Source organism: Cherax quadricarinatus, chromosome 56, assembly GCF_038502225.1.
Source record: "Cherax quadricarinatus isolate ZL_2023a chromosome 56, ASM3850222v1, whole genome shotgun sequence".
Lineage (NCBI taxonomy): Eukaryota > Metazoa > Arthropoda > Malacostraca > Decapoda > Parastacidae > Cherax > Cherax quadricarinatus.
The window spans coordinates 27,307,605-27,326,566 of NC_091347.1; the positions used below are offsets into that span (position 1 = coordinate 27,307,605).

At 44.6% G+C, this 18,962-nt stretch overlaps 1 protein-coding gene across 4 annotated transcripts in view; it reads right to left on the reverse strand.

Moving 5' to 3' along the window:
* Nucleotides 1-10,774: 10,774 nt before the first annotated feature.
* Nucleotides 10,775-18,962, reverse strand: part of Ran (RAN, member RAS oncogene family) — a 39,055-nt gene continuing 30,867 nt past the window's right edge. For all 4 annotated transcript variants that reach the window (XM_053794047.2, XM_053794046.2, XM_053794048.2 and 1 more), the window contains 2 exons: nucleotides 11,719-11,974; nucleotides 10,775-11,270 (listed from right to left, as the gene is read on the reverse strand). In XM_053794047.2, the coding sequence (XP_053650022.1) occupies nucleotides 11,055-11,270; nucleotides 11,719-11,974 (472 nt within the window). In that variant the 3' untranslated portion in view covers nucleotides 10,775-11,054. The remainder of the gene's footprint in view (nucleotides 11,271-11,718; nucleotides 11,975-18,962) is intronic.

The following is an 18,962-nucleotide window of genomic DNA, read 5'->3' on the forward strand; positions in this document are numbered from 1 at the left end:
AGAGCCACAAAATTTGATTAACACAAGCCTATCCGATGTTATCCTGACGCCAAATGACTTCGAACAGGCGATAAATGACATGCCCATGCACTCTGCCCCAGGGCCAGACTCATGGAACTCTGTGTTCATCAAGAACTGCCTTTTCCATCATATGGAGAGGGAGCATGGACACGGGGGTCGTCCCACAGTTACTAAAAACAAGACATAGCCCCACTCCACAAAGGGGGCAGTAAAGCAACAGCAAAGAACTACAGACCAATAGCACTAACATCCCAAATCATAAAAATCTTTGAAAGGGTCCTAAGAAGCAAGATCACCACCCATCTAGAAACCCATCAGTTACACAACCCAGGGCAACATGGGTTTAGAACAGGTCGCTCCTGTCTGTCTCAACTATTGGATCACTACGACAAGGTCCTAAATGCACTAGAAGACAAAAAGAATGCAGATGTAATATATACAGACTTTGCAAAAGCCTTTGACAAGTGTGACCATGGCGTAATAGCGCACAAAATGCGTGCTAAAGGAATAACAGGAAAAGTCAGTCGATGGATCTATAATTTCCTCACTAACAGAACACAGAGAGTAGTCGTCAACAGAGTAAAGTCCGAGGCAGCTACGGTGAAAAGCTCTGTTCCACAAGGCACAGTACTCGCTCCCATCTTGTTCCTCATCCTCATATCCGACATAGACAAGGATGTCAGCCACAGCACCGTGTCTTCCTTTGCAGATGACACCCGAATCTGCATGACAGTGTCTTCCATTGCAGACACTGCAAGGCTCCAGGCGGACATCAACCAAATCTTTCAGTGGGCTGCAGAAAACAATATGAAGTTCAACGATGAGAAATTTCAATTACTCAGATATGGTAAACATATTTTTTTTTTTTTTTTATTATCACACCGGCCGATTCCCACCAAGGCAGGGTGGCCCGAAAAAGAAAAACTTTCACCATCATTCACTCCATCACTGTCTTGCCAGAAGGGTGCTTTACACTACAGTTTTTAAACTGCAACATTAACACCCCTCCTTCAGAGTGCAGGCACTGTACTTCCCATCTCCAGGACTCAAGTCCGGCCTGCCGGTTTCCCTGAATCCCTTCATAAATGTTACTTTGCTCACACTCCAACAGCACGTCAAGTATTAAAAACCATTTGTCTCCATTCACTCCTATCAAACACGCTCACGCATGCCTGCTGGAAGTCCAAGCCCCTCGCACACAAAACCTCCTTTACCCCCTCCCTCCAACCCTTCCTAGGGCCGACCCCTACCCCGCCTTCCTTCCACTACAGACTGATACACTCTTGAAGTCATTCTGTTTCGCTCCATTCTCTCTACATGTCCGAACCACCTCAACAACCCTTCCTCAGCCCTCTGGACAACAGTTTTGGTAATCCCGCACCTCCTCCTAACTTCCAAACTACGAATTCTCTGCATTATATTCACACCACACATTGCCCTCAGACATGACATCTCCACTGCCTCCAGCCTTCTCCTCGCTGCAACATTCATCACCCACGCTTCACACCCATATAAGAGCGTTGGTAAAACTATACTCTCATACATTCCCCTCTTTGCCTCCAAGGACAAAGTTCTTTGTCTCCACAGACTCCTAAGTGCACCACTCACTCTTTTTCCCTCATCAATTTATGATTCACCTCATCTTTCATAGACCCATCCACTGACACGTCCACTCCCAAATATCTGAATACGTTCACCTCCTCCATACTCTCTCCCTCCAATCTGATATTCAATCTTTCATCACCTAATCTTTTTGTTATCCTCATAACCTTACTCTTTCCTGTATTCACCTTTAATTTTCTTCTTTTGCACACCCTACCAAATTCATCCACCAATCTCTGCAACTTCTCTTCAGAATCTCCCAAGAGCACAGTGTCATCAGCAAAGAGCAGCTGTGACAACTCCCACTTTGTGTGTGATTCTTTATCTTTTAACTCCACGCCTCTTGCCAAGACCCTCGCATTTACTTCTCTTACAACCCCATCTATAAATATATTAAACAACCACGGTGACATCACACATCCTTGTCTAAGGCCTACTTTTACTGGGAAAAAATTTCCCTCTTTCCTACATACTCTAACTTGAGCCTCACTATCCTCGTAAAAACTCTTCACTGCTTTCAGTAACCTACCTCCTACACCATACACTTGCAACATCTGCCACATTGCCCCCCTATCCACCCTGTCATACGCCTTTTCCAAATCCATAAATGCCACAAAGACCTCTTTAGCCTTATCTAAATACTGTTCACTTATATGTTTCACTGTAAACACCTGGTCCACACACCCCCTACCTTTCCTAAAGCCTCCTTATTCATCTGCTATCCTATTCTCCGTCTTACTCTTAATTCTTTCAATTATAACTCTACCATACACTTTACCAGGTACACTCAACAGACTTATCCCCCTATAATTTTTGCACTCTCTTTTATCCCCTTTGCCTTTATACAAAGGAACTATGCATGCTCTCTGCCAATCCCTAGGTACCTTACCCTCTTCCATACATTTATTAAATAATTGCACCAACCACTCCAAAACTATATCCCCACCTGCTTTTAACATTTCTATCTTTATCCCATCAATCCCGGCTGCCTTACCCCCTTTCATTTTACCTACTGCCTCACGAACTTCCCCCACACTCACAACTGGCTCTTCCTCACTCCTACAAGATGTTATTCCTCCTTGCCCTATACACGAAATCACAGCTTCCCTATCTTCGTCAACATTTAACAATTCTTCAAAATATTCCTTCCATCTTCCCAATACCTCTAACTCTCCATTTAATAACTCTCCTCTCCTATTTTTAACTGACAAATCCATTTGTTCTCTAGGCTTTCTTAACTTGTTAATCTCACTCCAAAACTTTTTCTTATTTTCAACAAAATTTGTTGATAACATCTCACCCACTCTCTCATTTGCTCTCTTTTTACATTGCTTCACCACTCTCTTAACTTCTCTCTTTTTCTCCATATACTCTTCCCTCCTTGCATCACTTCTACTTTGTAAAAACTTCTCATATGCTAACTTTTTCTCCCTTACTTTCTAGTTGTAGCTACACTGAGAGTAAAAGGTAGATGGGATACAAGGAGAATAGAAGCATCAGGGAAGAGAGAGGTGAAGGTTTATAAACTAAAAGAGGAGGCAGTTAGGGTAAGATATAAACAGCTATTGGAGGATAGATGGGCTAATGAGAGCATAGGCAATGGGGTCGAAGAGGTATGGGGTAGGTTTAAAAATGTAGTGTTAGAGTGTTCAGCAGAAGTTTGTGGTTACAGGAAAGTGGGTGCAGGAGGGAACAGGAGCGATTGGTGGAATGATGATGTAAAGAGAGTAGTAAGGGAGAAAAAGTTAGCATATGAGAAGTTTTTACAAAGTAGAAGTGATGCAAGGAGGGAAGAGTATATGGAGAAAAAGAGAGAAGTTAAGAGAGTGGTGAAGCAATGTAAAAAGAGAGCAAATGAGAGAGTGGGTGAGATGTTATCAACAAATTTTGTTGAAAATAAGAAAAAGTTTTGGAGTGAGATTAACAAGTTAAGAAAGCCTAGAGAACAAATGGATTTGTCAGTTAAAAATAGGAGAGGAGAGTTATTAAATGGAGAGTTAGAGGTATTGGGAAGATGGAACGAATATTTTGAGGAATTGTTAAATGTTGATGAAGATAGGGAAGCTGTGATTTCGTGTATAGGGCAAGGAGGAATAACATCTTGTAGGAGTGAGGAAGAGCCAGTTGTGAGTGTGGGGGAAGTTCGTGAGGCAGTAGGTAAAATGAAAGGGGGTAAGGCAGCCGGGATTGATGGGATAAAGATAGAAATGTTAAAAGCAGGTGGGGATATAGTTTTGGAGTGGTTGGTGCAATTATTTAATAAATGTATGGAAGAGGGTAAGGTACCTAGGGATTGGCAGAGAGCATGCATAGTTCCTTTGTATAAAGGCAAAGGGGATAAAAGAGAGTGCAAAAATTATAGGGGGATAAGTCTGTTGAGTGTACCTGGTAAAGTGTATGGTAGAGTTATAATTGAAAGAATTAAGAGTAAGACGGAGAATAGGATAGCAGATGAACAAGGAGGCTTTAGGAAAGGTAGGGGGTGTGTGGACCAGGTGTTTACAGTGAAACATATAAGTGAACAGTATTTAGATAAGGCTAAAGAGGTCTTTGTGGCATTTATGGATTTGGAAAAGGCGTATGACAGGGTGGATAGGGGGGCAATGTGGCAGATGTTGCAAGTGTATGGTGTAGGAGGTAGGTAACTGAAAGCAGTGAAGAGTTTTTACGAGGATAGTGAGGCTCAAATTAGAGTATGTAGGAAAGAGGGAAATTTTTTCCCAGTAAAAGTAGGCCTTAGACAAGGATGTGTGATGTCACCGTGGTTGTTTAATATATTTATAGATGGGGTTGTAAGAGAAGTAAATGCGAGGGTCTTGGCAAGAGGCGTGGAGTTAAAAGATAAAGAATCACACACAAAGTGGGAGTTGTCACAGCTGCTCTTTGCTGATGACACTGTGCTCTTGGGAGATTCTGAAGAGAAGTTGCAGAGATTGGTGGATGAATTTGGTAGGGTGTGCAAAAGAAGAAAATTAAAGGTGAATACAGGAAAGAGTAAGGTTATGAGGATAACAAAAAGATTAGGTGATGAAAGATTGAATATCAGATTGGAGGGAGAGAGTATGGAGGAGGTGAACATATTCAGATATTTGGGAGTGGACGTGTCAGCGGATGGGTCTATGAAAGATGAGGTGAATCATAGAATTGATGAGGGAAAAAGAGTGAGTGGTGCACTTAGGAGTCTGTGGAGACAAAGAACTTTGTCCTTGGAGGCAAAGAGGGGAATGTATGAGAGTATAGTTTTACCAACGCTCTTATATGGGTGTGAAGCGTGGGTGATGAATGTTGCAGCGAGGAGGAGGCTGGAGGCAGTGGAGATGTCATGTCTGAGGGCAATGTGTGGTGTGAATATAATGCAGAGAATTCGTAGTTTGGAAGTTAGGAGGAGGTGTGGGATTACCAAAACTGTTGTTCAGAGGGCTGAGGAAGGGTTGTTGAGGTGGTTCGGACATGTAGAGAGAATGGAGCGAAACAGAATGACTTCAAGAGTGTATCAGTCTGTAGTGGAAGGAAGGCGGGGTAGGGGTCGGCCTAGGAAGGGTTGGAGGGAGGGGGTAAAGGAGGTTTTGTGTGCGAGGGGCTTGGACTTCCAGCAGGCATGCGTGAGCGTGTTTGATAGGAGTGAATGGAGACAAATGGTTTTTGATACTTGACGTGCTGTTGGAGTGTGAGCAAAGTAACATTTATGAAGGGATTCAGGGAAACCGGCAGGCCGGACTTGAGTCCTGGAGATGGGAAGTACAGTGCCTGCACTCTGAAGGAGGGGTGTTAATGTTGCAGTTTAAAAACTGTAGTGTAAAGCACCCTTCTGGCAAGACAGTGATGGAGTGAATGATGGTGAAAGTTTTTCTTTTTCGGGCCACCCTGCCTTGGTGGGAATCGGCCGCTGTGATAATAAAAAAAAAAAATACTCTCTTTACATCATCATTCCACCAATCGCTCCTCTTCCCTCCTGCACCCACTTTCCTGTAACCACAAACTTCTGCTGAACACTCTAACACTACATTTTTAAACCTACCCCATACCTCTTCGACCCCATTGCCTATGCTCTCATTAGCCCATCTATCCTCCAATAGCTGTTTATAATCTTCATCAGAGTACAAAACAAATTCTGGCCACAAAATAGAGCGAAACACCAACGTCAAAGACCTGGGAGTGATTATGTCGGAGGATCTCACCTTCAAGGACCATAACATTGTATCAATCACATCTGCTAGAAAAATGACAGGATGGATAATGAGAACCTTCAAAACTAGGGAGGTTAAGCCCATGATGACACTCTTCAGGTCACTTGTTCTATCTAGGCTGGAATATTGCTGCACACTAACAACACCTTTCAAGGCAGGTGAAATTGCCGACCTAGAAAATGTACAGAGAACTTTCACGGCGAGCATAACGGAGATAAAACACCTCAATTACTGGGAGCGCTTGAGGTTCCTAAACCTGTATTCCCTGGGACGCAGGAGGGAGAGATACATGATTATATACACCTGGAAAATCCTAGAGGGACTAGTACCGAACTTGCACACGAAAATCACTCACTACGAAAGCAAAAGACTTGGCAGACGATGCACCATCCCCCCAATGAAAAGCAGGGGTGTCACTAGCACGTTAAGAGACCATACAATAAGTGTCAGGGGCCCGAGACTGTTCAACTGCCTCCCAGCACACATAAGGGGGATTACCAACAGACCCCTGGCAGTCTTCAAGCTGGCACTGGACAAGCACCTAAAGTCAGTTCCGGATCAGCCGGGCTGTGGCTCGTACATTGGTTTGCGTGCAGCCAGCAGCAACAGCCTGGTTGATCAGGCTCTGATCCACCAGGAGGCCTGGTCACAGACCGGGCCGCGGGGGCGTTGACCCCCGGAACTCTCTCCAGGTAAACTCCAGGAGGGTGAATCTCCACACTTGTAATAGAGCCAGAGAGAGGGGAAGAACTAGGCCCAGAGACTGGAAAGGTAAAGTGTGGAGGTGGAAGAAGGGAAGGAAGGGGCAAAGAAGATTTAAGCAATGTGGATTTTTTGGACTTCTGAGAAGTAGAGGGGCGATTGGTATTAGGTGTCATACGAGGTCTTGTCGATACTGGGGCTTGTGAGGAAGGACGCAAAGATGTGAGAACAGACTGAGTTGTAGTCGGGACGTCAGAGCCAATGACAGCAAAAGGATTAGATTCCGGAGTGGCTATGGGAGGGGTAACAACAGAGGAGGCTGCAGAAGATGAGACCCCGGAAGTGGGGGGGATGTTTTGAAACACGAGAATAAGAAACACGGGGTAGTCTCCCTTGGAGGCGGAGATGAGTAACTGCCATAGCATAAGGGAGACCTCCTGCCTCTTTGAGGCAACGGATTTCACGTTCATTTAAGTAGACCTGGCAACGGCGGGAGTACCAAGGGTGAGCTTCATTACAATTAAGGCAAGATGGAGGTTGACTGCAAGATGTATTAGAATGGTGGTCAGCACCACAGACTGGGCATTCGGCCAGATCTGCAATATTTCGCTGGGTGACCAAAACGCCAGCAATTTCTACACTGTTGCAGTGTAAGTATCACCTTTCAAACTTGTAACCGATGTCCCGTGACATATACAGAGGATGGGAGTTCTCGGCTGTCAAAAGTTATTAAACGAGCTACATTGCAAGGGTAACGTCTCCGCCCACGGCAGGAAGGACATAAGTGTCTACTGTGAGGATTGGGAGATTCTGGAGTTCCAGCTGTTCAAGAATGTCATTGCCACATGACTGGAAATTCTGTTGGACTATGGTATGGGGCAGAATGACAGTACCACTACAAGAATTGAGAGAACGATGTTTTTCAATAGTGATAGTAGTAGTACCTCTATGCAAAATGAGAGAAAGATCATGAGCTTGGGTAGCATTCTGGACAGTGACGATGCGCGTACCGCTCGAGAGCATGAAATGAAATATCTCTACAACATGACGCAGGAGCGCTTTGCCAATACTATGGTCAGAAAGGTAGGCAGAAGAAGAAGTCTGTCTTAAAGTAAAGAATTTAGTCCATTGTGTGGTCGGAAACCGAGCGTGGAGAGGGAGTGCATGACGTGTCGGTATTTTCCGAGTAGAACGGGAAGGTAACGAAGGAGTATCATCAGGAGATTGACGTTGGCGTTTAGGAGTAGGACCGGAGTTGGTCCGGCATGAAATGGGCGGGCGATTCGAAAATTGCCGTACCGTAGAGGGAGAAGCCGGAAGCATAGTCAAAGGAGAGCGGAGTTCAGACAAATCGAAGGAGTCAGTCTAAGCCCCGGTAACTGAAGCGGGTGAGGAAACAGCACCAGCAAGAGGTACAGGGGCATCAGGAGTGTCCGAAGAGTGGTCTAAAAACAAGGTAGGGTCAGAATGGGGTGCGGTATCAAGAAGGGGCCCGGGGGTAGTAGGTTCATGGATTGGGTTCTCCATGGTTAGGTTACTCCTTTGCTTTTTGTTTAAGAAAAAGAAAAGAAAAAAAATAAAAAAAAAAAAAAGAAAAAAAGGGGGGAGCGGGGAGGAATAGTTCCCAGGAGGAATGAAAGGGCCGGTAATCTCCCTCCACGCCCAAGAGGACCTCAGCACCGGTAGTAGCGCAGATGCAGCATGGAACCCGTGCCATACCCTACCCCTCATGCCAGTAAACCAGCAATCCGGGATAGCAACCTCACAACTGCCGAGCTACCTTGGTGGACAAAAGAGAGGGCGGCCGGATATCCGCCACAAAGCATACCTCCTTCGGCCACCACCCCCGGAATCCGAAAGGTGGCTTCCAGAGATACACCCGTCGCCCGAGACACCCAAAGCTACTCCGGGATACTGGAGAGGGATCGGGACATCCCCAGGCGATCCAGATTCCACGGCAAACTACGCCACCGCCAAGAACCTCAACGGAATGGGATGGACCCCGGTATCCTTTCCCCTACCTAGGAACTAGCACGCCTGTGGGAGAAATCCCAAAGGCCAAAAAGAGGAAGGGCAAAAGGGAGGGGTGGGGAGGAGGAGGAGGAGGAGGAAAGGAAAAAGGGGAGGATGGGATAGGGGAGGGGAGATTGGGGGGTAATTAGGTTCGGTCTGAGGAAGACAGGCAGGTCTAATTCCTCAGACCAAGAGTCTCTTCACCACGCCAAGGAGCCCCCACCCTTGAAGAGGGGCCTCAAGGCAGTCCCAGGGTGGGCCGGCATCAAGGCACCTCCCTGAGGGGTGGTTGACAGCTAATAAATTGGATCCTTTGACCAGCACCTCCCAAGAGAAATAAACATTTTCATGGGGAAGCGCTAAACTCACAGGATCATACAGCGCCTAAGGAAATGGAAGGAACTGAGTCTATTCACCCAACTGGAGCACATATCCAATTTCTTAGATCTAAAAGTGCCTTAAGTGGAAACTAGGGAGAGAGAAAGGGGGAAGGAGAGAAGGGGAGGGAGAGAAGGGGAGAGAGGGAGAGAGGGGGAGGGATAGAGAGAGGGAGGGAGAGAGGGGGAGGGAGAGACAGAGAGAGAGGGGGAGGGAGAGGGGGAGGGAGAGAGAGGGGGAGGGAGAGAGAGGGGGGGGAGGGAGAGAGAGGGGGAGGGAGAGAGAGAGGGGGAGGGAGAGAGAGGGGGAGGGAGAGAGAGAGGGGGAGGGAGAGAGAGAGGGGGAGGGAGAGAGAGAGGGGGAGGGAGAGAGAGAGGGGGAGGGAGAGAGAGAGGGGGAGGGAGAGAGAGAGGGGGAGGGAGAGAGAGAGGGGGAGGGAGAGAGAGAGGGGGGGGGTGAGAGAGAGGGGGAGGGAGAGAGAGGGGGAGGGGGAGAGAGGGGGAGGGAGAGAGAGGGGGAGGGAGAGAGGGGGAGGGAGAGAGGGGGAGGGAGAGAGAGGGGGAGGGAGAGAGAGGGGGAGGGAGAGTGAGGGGGAGGGGGAGAGAGGGGGAGGGAGAGAGAGGGGGAGGGAGAGCGTGGGGGTGGGTGAGAGGGGGAGGGAGAGAGGGGGAGGGAGAGAGGGGGAGGGAGAGAGGGGGAGGGAGAGAGGGGGAGGGAGAGAGGGGGAGTGAGAGAGGAGGAGGGAGAGGGAGAGGGGAGGGGGGAGAGGGAGAGGGGGGGAGGGGAGGAGGGAGGGGGGGGGAGGGGAGGAGGGAGGGGGAGGGAGAGAGGAGGGAGAGAGAGGGGGAGGGAGAGAGACTTCACATTCTGTTCACGGAAAACCCTGGATCAGTCATACCAGCAAGAGGCAAATAATCGAATTACAATGAAAGCTCTGAAGATATCATGCAACGCTGTTACAAGTCATTTGTCAGGCATAAAAAAAAAAGGGGGGGGGGGGGTTAGCAACCCTGAACCTGTACAGCACCCAGGATATCATAATCATGAGGGAGTGCTAAACCCATAGGGATTATACAGCACTTATGGGAAAGGGATGTGATGGAAGGTATTCAGGCAACTGGAGCACAGATCCAATTCCCTAGTTCAAGAGCCCCTCACCAGCATCAAGGAACCTTCCCTGAGGGGTAGCACCCAGGACAATGAGAGGCAATCAGGGTCAATCCAAAGAAGGAAAGGACAAATCTAATGTAATTCCTTGGATCAAGAGTCCCCTCACTGGCAGCAAGGAACCTGCCACCAGGTGTCAGCACAAACAAAAGGCAGATTCAATCCAAGGGAGGCTGGCCAATTCCTTGGATAACAGTAAATCAAGGCACCTCCTCTGAAGTTTGTTACAATGTCAGTTCACCTGGGAATGCCTGTAGGGGGGTGGGGGCCTTTAAATAAAAACCCTAGGGTGTCAAACAGCAGTGTTGATAGCCTGGGTGCTGAAAAAACGAGATTCACAAGGAAACGGCAAATCCATCTGTGCCTAAAAATTAGACCATCAGGTTTAATCAAATAATCAATATCAATATAAATTAAGCACTAAATCTGGAAGGGTTATTAATTTGATCAAAGGCATCAATGGTGATCACGCTGGGTTTAGAGCTGCTCGACTGTAGCTCTTGCTACTATAGCTGTATTTCTAGAGGTGGCAAACCAATTTTACGAATGCAATTTCAACACTTTTTACTTAGCCATATTGATTCATGTGCTCTCTACTTCAATTTTTGTTTCATATATACCTTTAAAATTAATAAGAATTAAAAAATTGATATGTGCTGTGGGATAATTGCTGGTTTCACCAATAATGGAGTTGAAAATAAATAAGATTTTGTTATTTTATTAGAAAATTGTTTTAACAGTAAACTGCAAGCTCTTAAAAAGATTCTAAATTCTTTTCTTTATCACTAGCAGCATGCTTATGGGAATGTTTTAAACAAGCACACTTATTTGTGTGGAAACAACTTAGGCAAACCTACTTCCTGTTAATATCAGCATGAAACGGTTGCAAGAGCAATAGTTTAGGCTATATTTTTTAACAATTCCAATTTAACACAGGTATTAACAAATATAGCTTTATTTCATTGTCCAATACAATAGCTGGCTTTACAAATCTTCATCATCCTCTGGCAAAGCAGTCTGGGAAGCTTCTTGGAGATCGTTCTCTATTTGTTGCTGCCATTGGGGGTCCATCTGAACCTCTGGTGGGAGAAGTGCAGGCATAGCAACAAATTCCAGATTGGGATCACCAATCAGCTTTCGTGCAAGCCACAAGAAAGGCTTTTCGAAGTTATAGTTCGACTTTGCAGAGATGTCATAGTACTGTAAAAAGATTTTTTGGAGAGTTAATCTTCAATTATAAGAAAATTCACTAATTATTAAAAATGGCTTTCAGTAAACTATTAACCATAAAAAATCTAACTTCCTAACAAAATTTCATGAGCATTTAAGGCACAAGACTGTGCACACAACATACTTTCCTGGCAATTTCAAGCCAACATCTTCATCTTGATCAAGTGTATATCAATTTATCACTGACTTGGCCACTATTTGCTGGAAATATTCAAATGATTCAAGAAATATAGCTTGGCAACAGCACAGATCTTGTTTGATCTTAGGGTGTGAATTAAAGAAATGTTAATCCACACAGGTTATGCCATGCTTGGTACCAAGTAAAGATGAATATTCAATTACTAGCATTTACATGTTGGAACAATATACTGTATACCACTGTTACAATTTAACGAAGATGAAATCAACTTTAACTAACCTGTAGGTTTTTCTTTCGATGGAAAATGATGGACTTTGCTTTGACCTTGCGATCTTTAACATCAACCTTGTTTCCACACAAGACTATGGGAATATTCTCACACACACGAACAAGATCTCTGTGCCAGTTAGGAACATTTTTGTAAGTGACTCGGGATGTAACATCAAACATAATAATGGCACAGTGAGCTTGGATGTAGTAACCATCACGAAGGCCACCTAATTTCTCTTGACCTGCAGTATCCCAAACATTGAATCTGTAAAGAATATATACTATTTTATCATCAGGTTTCTAAATTAAATTCTTAATATTTAATAAAAGGCAAGTTCTCCATTACTATGTTAGTTACAACTCTTTCTCCAACTATTTAGTCCACACTTAAGGGAAGTCTCTCCGACCACAGTCGACCCTAGCACACTTCCTGATCCTACAGGTTCAAAGAGGGGAACCAAAAATTTTTATTTTTAGGTTGGTAGACAGCAACCACCCAGGGAAGTACTACCGTCCTACCAGACTGTGAAACAGAAACCTGTAACTGTTTTGCATAATGGTAGGATTGCTGGTTTCTTTTTCTGTCTCAAACACACTAGATAACAGGGATATCTTGCTACTCCTACTTACACTTTGGTGACACTTCACAGACACACACACACACACATATACACACAGTGAACATGTGGTTTTAAGCTTCGAATACACAGTAGAGCTACAAGTGGAGGGAGAAGCAGGAAGGCCAGGACGAATGAAGCCAAACTACAAGAAAGGGGACTACACAGGAATGAGGAACTTCCTGAATGGGGTTCAGTGGGACAGAGAACTGGCAGGGAAGCCAGTTAATGAGATGATGGAATATGTAGCAACAAAATGCAAGGAGGCCGAGGAGAGGTTTGTACCCAAGGGTAACAGGAATAATGAGAAAGCCAGGATGAGCCCATGGTTTGCCCAAAGGTGCAGAGAGGCAAAAACCAAGTGCTAGGGAATGGAAGAAATATAGAAGGCAAAGGACCCAGGAGAATAAGGAGAGCAGTCGTAGAGCCAGAAACGAATATGCACAGATAAGAAGGGAGGCCCAAAGACAATATGAAAATGACATAGCAGCGAAAGCCAAATCTGACCCGAAACTCTTGTACAGCCACATCAGGAGGAAAACAACAGTCAAGGACCAGGTAATCAGGCTAAGGAAGGAAGGAGGAGATACAACAAGAAATGACTGTGAAGTATGTGAGGAACTCAACAAGAGATTCAAAGAAGTGTTCACAGAGACAGAAGGGGCTCCAGAAAGACGGAGAGGTGGGGCACACCACCATGTGCTGGACACAGTGCACACAACCTAGGAAGAAGTGAAGAGGCTTCTGAGCGAGCTAGATACCTCAAAGGCAATGGGGCCAGATAACATCTCCCCATGGGTATTGAGAGAAGGAGCAGAGGCGCTATGTGTACCCCTAACAACAATATTCAATACATCTATCGAAACAGGGAGATTGCCCGAGGCATGGAAGACAGCAAATGTAGTCCCAATCTTTAAAAAAGGAGACAGACATGAAGCATTAAACTACAGACCAGTGTCACTGACATGTATAGTATGCAAAATCATGGAGAAGATTATCACGAGAAGAGTGGTGGAACACCTAGAAAAGAACGATCTCATCAACAGCAGCCAACATGGTTTCAGGGACGGGAAATCCTGTGTCACAAACCTACTGAAGTTCTATGACATGGTGACACCAGTAAGACGAGAGAGGGGTGGGTGGATTGCATATTCTTGGACTGCAAGAAGGCGTTTGACACAGTTCCACACAAGAGATTGGTGCAAAAACTGGAGGACCAAGCAGGGATAACAGGTAAGGCACTACAATGGATCAGGGAATACTTGTCAGGAAGACAGCAGCGAGTCATGGTACGTGGCGAGGTGTCAGAGTGGGCACCTGTGACCAGCAGGGTCCCACAAGGGTCAGTCCTAGGACCAGTGCTGTTTCTGGTATTTGTGAACGACATGACGGAAGGAATAGACACTGAGGTGTCCCTGTTTGCAGATGACGTGAAGTTGATGAGAAGAATTCACTCTATCGAAGACCAGGCAGAACTACAAAGGGATCTGGACAGGCTGCAGACCTGGTCTAGCAATTGGCTCCTGGAGTTCAATCCCACCAAGTGCAAAGTCATGAAGAATGGGGAAGGGCAAAGAAGACCGCAGACGGAGTACAGTCTAGGGGGCCAGAGACTACAAACCTCACTCAAGGAAAAAGATCTTGGGGCGAGTATAACACAAGGCACATCTCCTGAAGCGCACATGAACCAAATAGCTGCTGCAGCATATGGGCGCCTAGCAAACCTCAGAACAGCATTCCAACATCTTAATAAGGAATCATTCAGGACCCTGTACACCGTGTACGTTAGGCCCATATTGGAGTATGCGGCACCAGTTTGGAACCCACACCTAGCCAATCACGTAAAGAAACTAGAGAAAGTGCCAAGGTTTGCAACAAGCCTAGTCCCAGAGCTAAGAGGTATGTCCTACGAGGAGAGGTTAAGGGAAATCAACCTGACGACACCGGAGGACAGGAGATAGGGGAGACATGATAACGACATACAAAATACCGAGAGGAATTGACAAGGTGGACAAAGACAGGATGTTCCAGAGATTGGACACAGTAACAAGGGGACACAGTTGGAAGTTGAAGACACAGATGAATCACAGGGATGTTAGGAAGTATTTCTTCAGCCACAGAGTAGTAAGTGGAATAGTTTGGGAAGCGACGTAGTGGAGGCAGGATCCATACATAGCTTTAAGCAGAGGTATGATAAAGCTCACGGCTCAGGGAGAGTGACCTAGTAGCGATCAGTGAAGAGGCGGGGCCACGAGCTCGGACTCTACCCCCGCAACCTCAACTAGGCGAGTATGTGTGTGTGAGATAGATAGATTATATATATATATATTTTTTTTTTTTAACAAGTCGGCCGTCTCCCACCGAGGCAGGGTGACCCAAAAAAGAAAAAATCCCCAAAAAGAAAATACTTTCATCATCATTCAACACTTTCACCACACTCACACATTATCACTGCTTTTGCAGAGGTGCTCAGAATACAACAGTTTAGAAGCATATACGTATAAAGATACACAACATATCCCTCCAAACTGCCAATATCCCAAACCCCTCCTTTAAAGTGCAGGCATTGTACTTCCCATTTCCAGGACTCAAGTCCGACTATATGAAAATAACCGGTTTCCCTGAATCCCTTCACTAAATATTACCCTGCTCACACTCCAACAGATCGTCAGGTCCCAAGTATCATTCGTCTCCATTCACTCCTATCTAACACGCTCATGCACGCTTGCTGGAAGTCCAAGCCCCTTGCCCACAAAACCTCCTTTACCCCCTCTTTCCAACCCTTTCGAGGACGACCCCTACCCCTCTTTCCTTCCCCTATAGATTTATATGCTTTCCATGTCATTCTACTTTTATCCATTCTCTCTAAATGACCAAACCACCTCAACAACCCCTCTTCTGCCCTCTGACTAATGCTTTTATTAACTCCACACCTTCTCCTAATTTCCACACTTCGAATTTTCTGCATAATATTTACACCACACATTGCCCTTAGACAGGACATCTCCACTGCCTCCAACCGTCTCCTCGCTGCTGCATTTACCACCCAAGCTTCACATCCATATAAGACTGTTGGTACTACTATACTTTCATACATTCCCTTCTTTGCCTCCATAGATAACGTTTTTTGACTCCACATATACCTCAACGCACCACTCACCTTTTTTCCCTCATCAATTCTATGATTAACCTCATCCTTCATAAATCCATCCGCCGACACATCAACTCCCAAGTATCTGAAAACATTCACTTCTTCCATACTCCTCCTCCCCAATTTGATATCCATTTTTTTCTTTATCTAAATCATTTGATACCCTCATCACCTTACTCTTTTCTATGTTCACTTTCAACTTTCTACCGTTACACACATTCTCAAACTCATCCACTAACCTTTGCAATTTTTCTTTAGAATCTCCCATAAGCACAGTATCATCAGCAAAAAGTAACTGTGTTAATTCCCATTTTGAATTTGATTCCCCATAATTTAATCCCACCCCTCTCCCGAACACCCTAGCATTTACTTCTTTTACAACCCCATCTATAAATATATTAAACAACCATGGTGACATTACACATCCCTGTCTAAGACCTACTTTTACCATCTCTTCTACACACCCTAACCTGAGCCTCACTCTCCTCATAAAAGCTCTTTACAGCATTTAGTAACTTACCACATATTCCATAAACTTGCAACATCTGCCACATTGCTCCTCTATCCACTATCATATGCCTTTTCTAAATCCATAAATGCAATAAAAACTTCCCTACCTTTATCTAAATACTGTTCACATATATGCTTCAATGTAAACACTTGATCTACACATCCCCTACCCACTCTGAAACCTCCTTGTTCGTCCGCAATTCTACATTCTGTCTTACCTGTAATTCTTTCAATTATAACCCTACCGTATACTTTTCCTGGTATACTCAGTAAACTTATTCCTCTATAATTTTTACAATCTCTTTTGTCCCCTTTCCCTTTATATAAAGGGACTATACATGCTCTCCGCCAATCCCTAGGTACCTTCCCCTCTTTCACACATTTATTAAACAAAAGTACCAACCACTCCAACACTATATCCCCCCCTGCTTTTAACATTTCTGTCATGATCCCATCAGTTCCAGCTGCTTTACCCCCTTTCATTCTAAGTAATGCCTCACGTACCTCCACCACACTTACAGTCTGCTCTTCTTCACTCCTAAAAGATGGTATACCTCCCTGGCCAGTGCATGAAATTACCGCCTCCCTTTCTTCCTTAACATTTAAAAGTTCCTCAAAATATTCTCGCCATCTACCTAATACCTCCCTCTCCCCATCTACTAACTCCTGTACTCTGTTTTTAACTGAGAAATCCATATTTTCCCTAGGCTTTCTTAACTTGTTTAACTCACTCCAAAATTTTTTCTTATTTTCATTAAAATTATATATATATATATATATATATATATATATATATATATATATATATATATATATATATATATATATATATATATATATATATATATATATATATATATATATATATATATATATTTATTTTATTTTATTATCACACCGGCCGATTCCCACCAAGGCAGGGTGGCCCGAAAAAGAAAAACTTTCACCATCATTCACTCCATCACTGTCTTGCCAGAAGGGTGCTTTACACTACAGTTTTTAAACTGCAACATTAACACCCCTCCTTCAGAGTGCAGGCACTGTACTTCCCATCTCCAGGACTCAAGTCCGGCCTGCCGGTTTCCCTGAATCCCTTCATAAATGTTACTTTGCTCACACTCCAACAGCACATCAAGTATTAAAAACCATTTGTCTCCATTCACTCCTATCAAACACGCTCACGCATGCCTGCTGGAAGTCCAAGCCCCTCGCACACAAAACCTCCTTTACCCCCTCCCTCCAACCCTTCCTAGGCCGACCCCTACCCCGCCTTCCTTCCACTACAGACTGATACACTCTTGAAGTCATTCTGTTTCGCTCCATTCTCTCTACATGTCCGAACCACCTCAACAACCCTTCCTCAGCCCTCTGGACAACAGTTTTGGTAATCCCGCACCTCCTCCTAACTTCCAAACTACGAATTCTCTGCATTATATTCACACCACACATTGCCCTCAGACATGACATCTCCACTGCCTCCAGCCTTCTCCTCGCTGCAACATTCATCACCCACGCTTCACACCCATATAAGAGCGTTGGTAAAACTATACTCTCATACATTCCCCTCTTTGCCTCCAAGGACAAAGTTCTTTGTCTCCACAGACTCCTAAGTGCACCACTCACTCTTTTTCCCTCATCAATTCTATGATTCACCTCATCTTTCATAGACCCATCCGCTGACACGTCCACTCCCAAATATCTGAATACGTTCACCTCCTCCATACTCTCTCCCTCCAATCTGATATTCAATCTTTCATCACCTAATCTTTTTGTTATCCTCATAACCTTACTCTTTCCTGTATTCACCTTTAATTTTCTTCTTTTGCACACCCTACCAAATTCATCCACCAATCTCTGCAACTTCTCTTCAGAATCTCCCAAGAGCACAGTGTCATCAGCAAAGAGCAGCTGTGACAACTCCCACTTTGTGTGTGATTCTTTATCTTTTAACTCCACGCCTCTTGCCAAGACCCTCGCATTTACTTCTCTTACAACCCCATCTATAAATATATTAAACAACCACGGTGACATCACACATCCTTGTCTAAGGCCTACTTTTACTGGGAAAAAATTTCCCTCTTTCCTACATACTCTAACTTGAGCCTCACTATCCTCGTAAAAACTCTTCACTGCTTTCAGTAACCTACCTCCTACACCATACACTTGCAACATCTGCCACATTGCCCCCCTATCCACCCTGTCATACGCCTTTTCCAAATCCATAAATGCCACAAAGACCTCTTTAGCCTTATCTAAATACTGTTCACTTATATGTTTCACTGTAAACACCTGGTCCACACACCCCCTACCTTTCCTAAAGCCTCCTTGTTCATCTGCTATCCTATTCTCCGTCTTACTCTTAATTCTTTCAATTATAACTCTACCATACACTTTACCAGGTACACTCAACAGACTTATCCCCCTATAATTTTTGCACTCTCTTTTATCCCCTTTGCCTTTATACAAAGGAACTATGCATGCTCTCTGCCAATCCCTAGGTACCTTACCCTCTTCCATACATTTATTAAATAATTGCACCAACCACTCCAAAACTATATCCCCACCTGCTTTTAACATTTCTATCTTTATCCCATCAATCCCGGCTGCCTTACCCCCTTTCATTTTACCTACTGCCTCACGAACTTCCCCCACACTCACAACTGGCTCTTCCTCACTCCTACAAGATGTTATTCCTCCTTGCCCTATACACGAAATCACAGCTTCCCTATCTTCATCAACATTTAACAATTCCTCAAAATATTCCTTCCATCTTCCCAATACCTCTAACTCTCCATTTAATAACTCTCCTCTCCTATTTTTAACTGACAAATCCATTTGTTCTCTAGGCTTTCTTAACTTGTTAATCTCACTCCAAAACTTTTTCTTATTTTCAACAAAATTTGTTGATAACATCTCACCCACTCTCTCATTTGCTCTCTTTTTACATTGCTTCACCACTCTCTTAACTTCTCTCT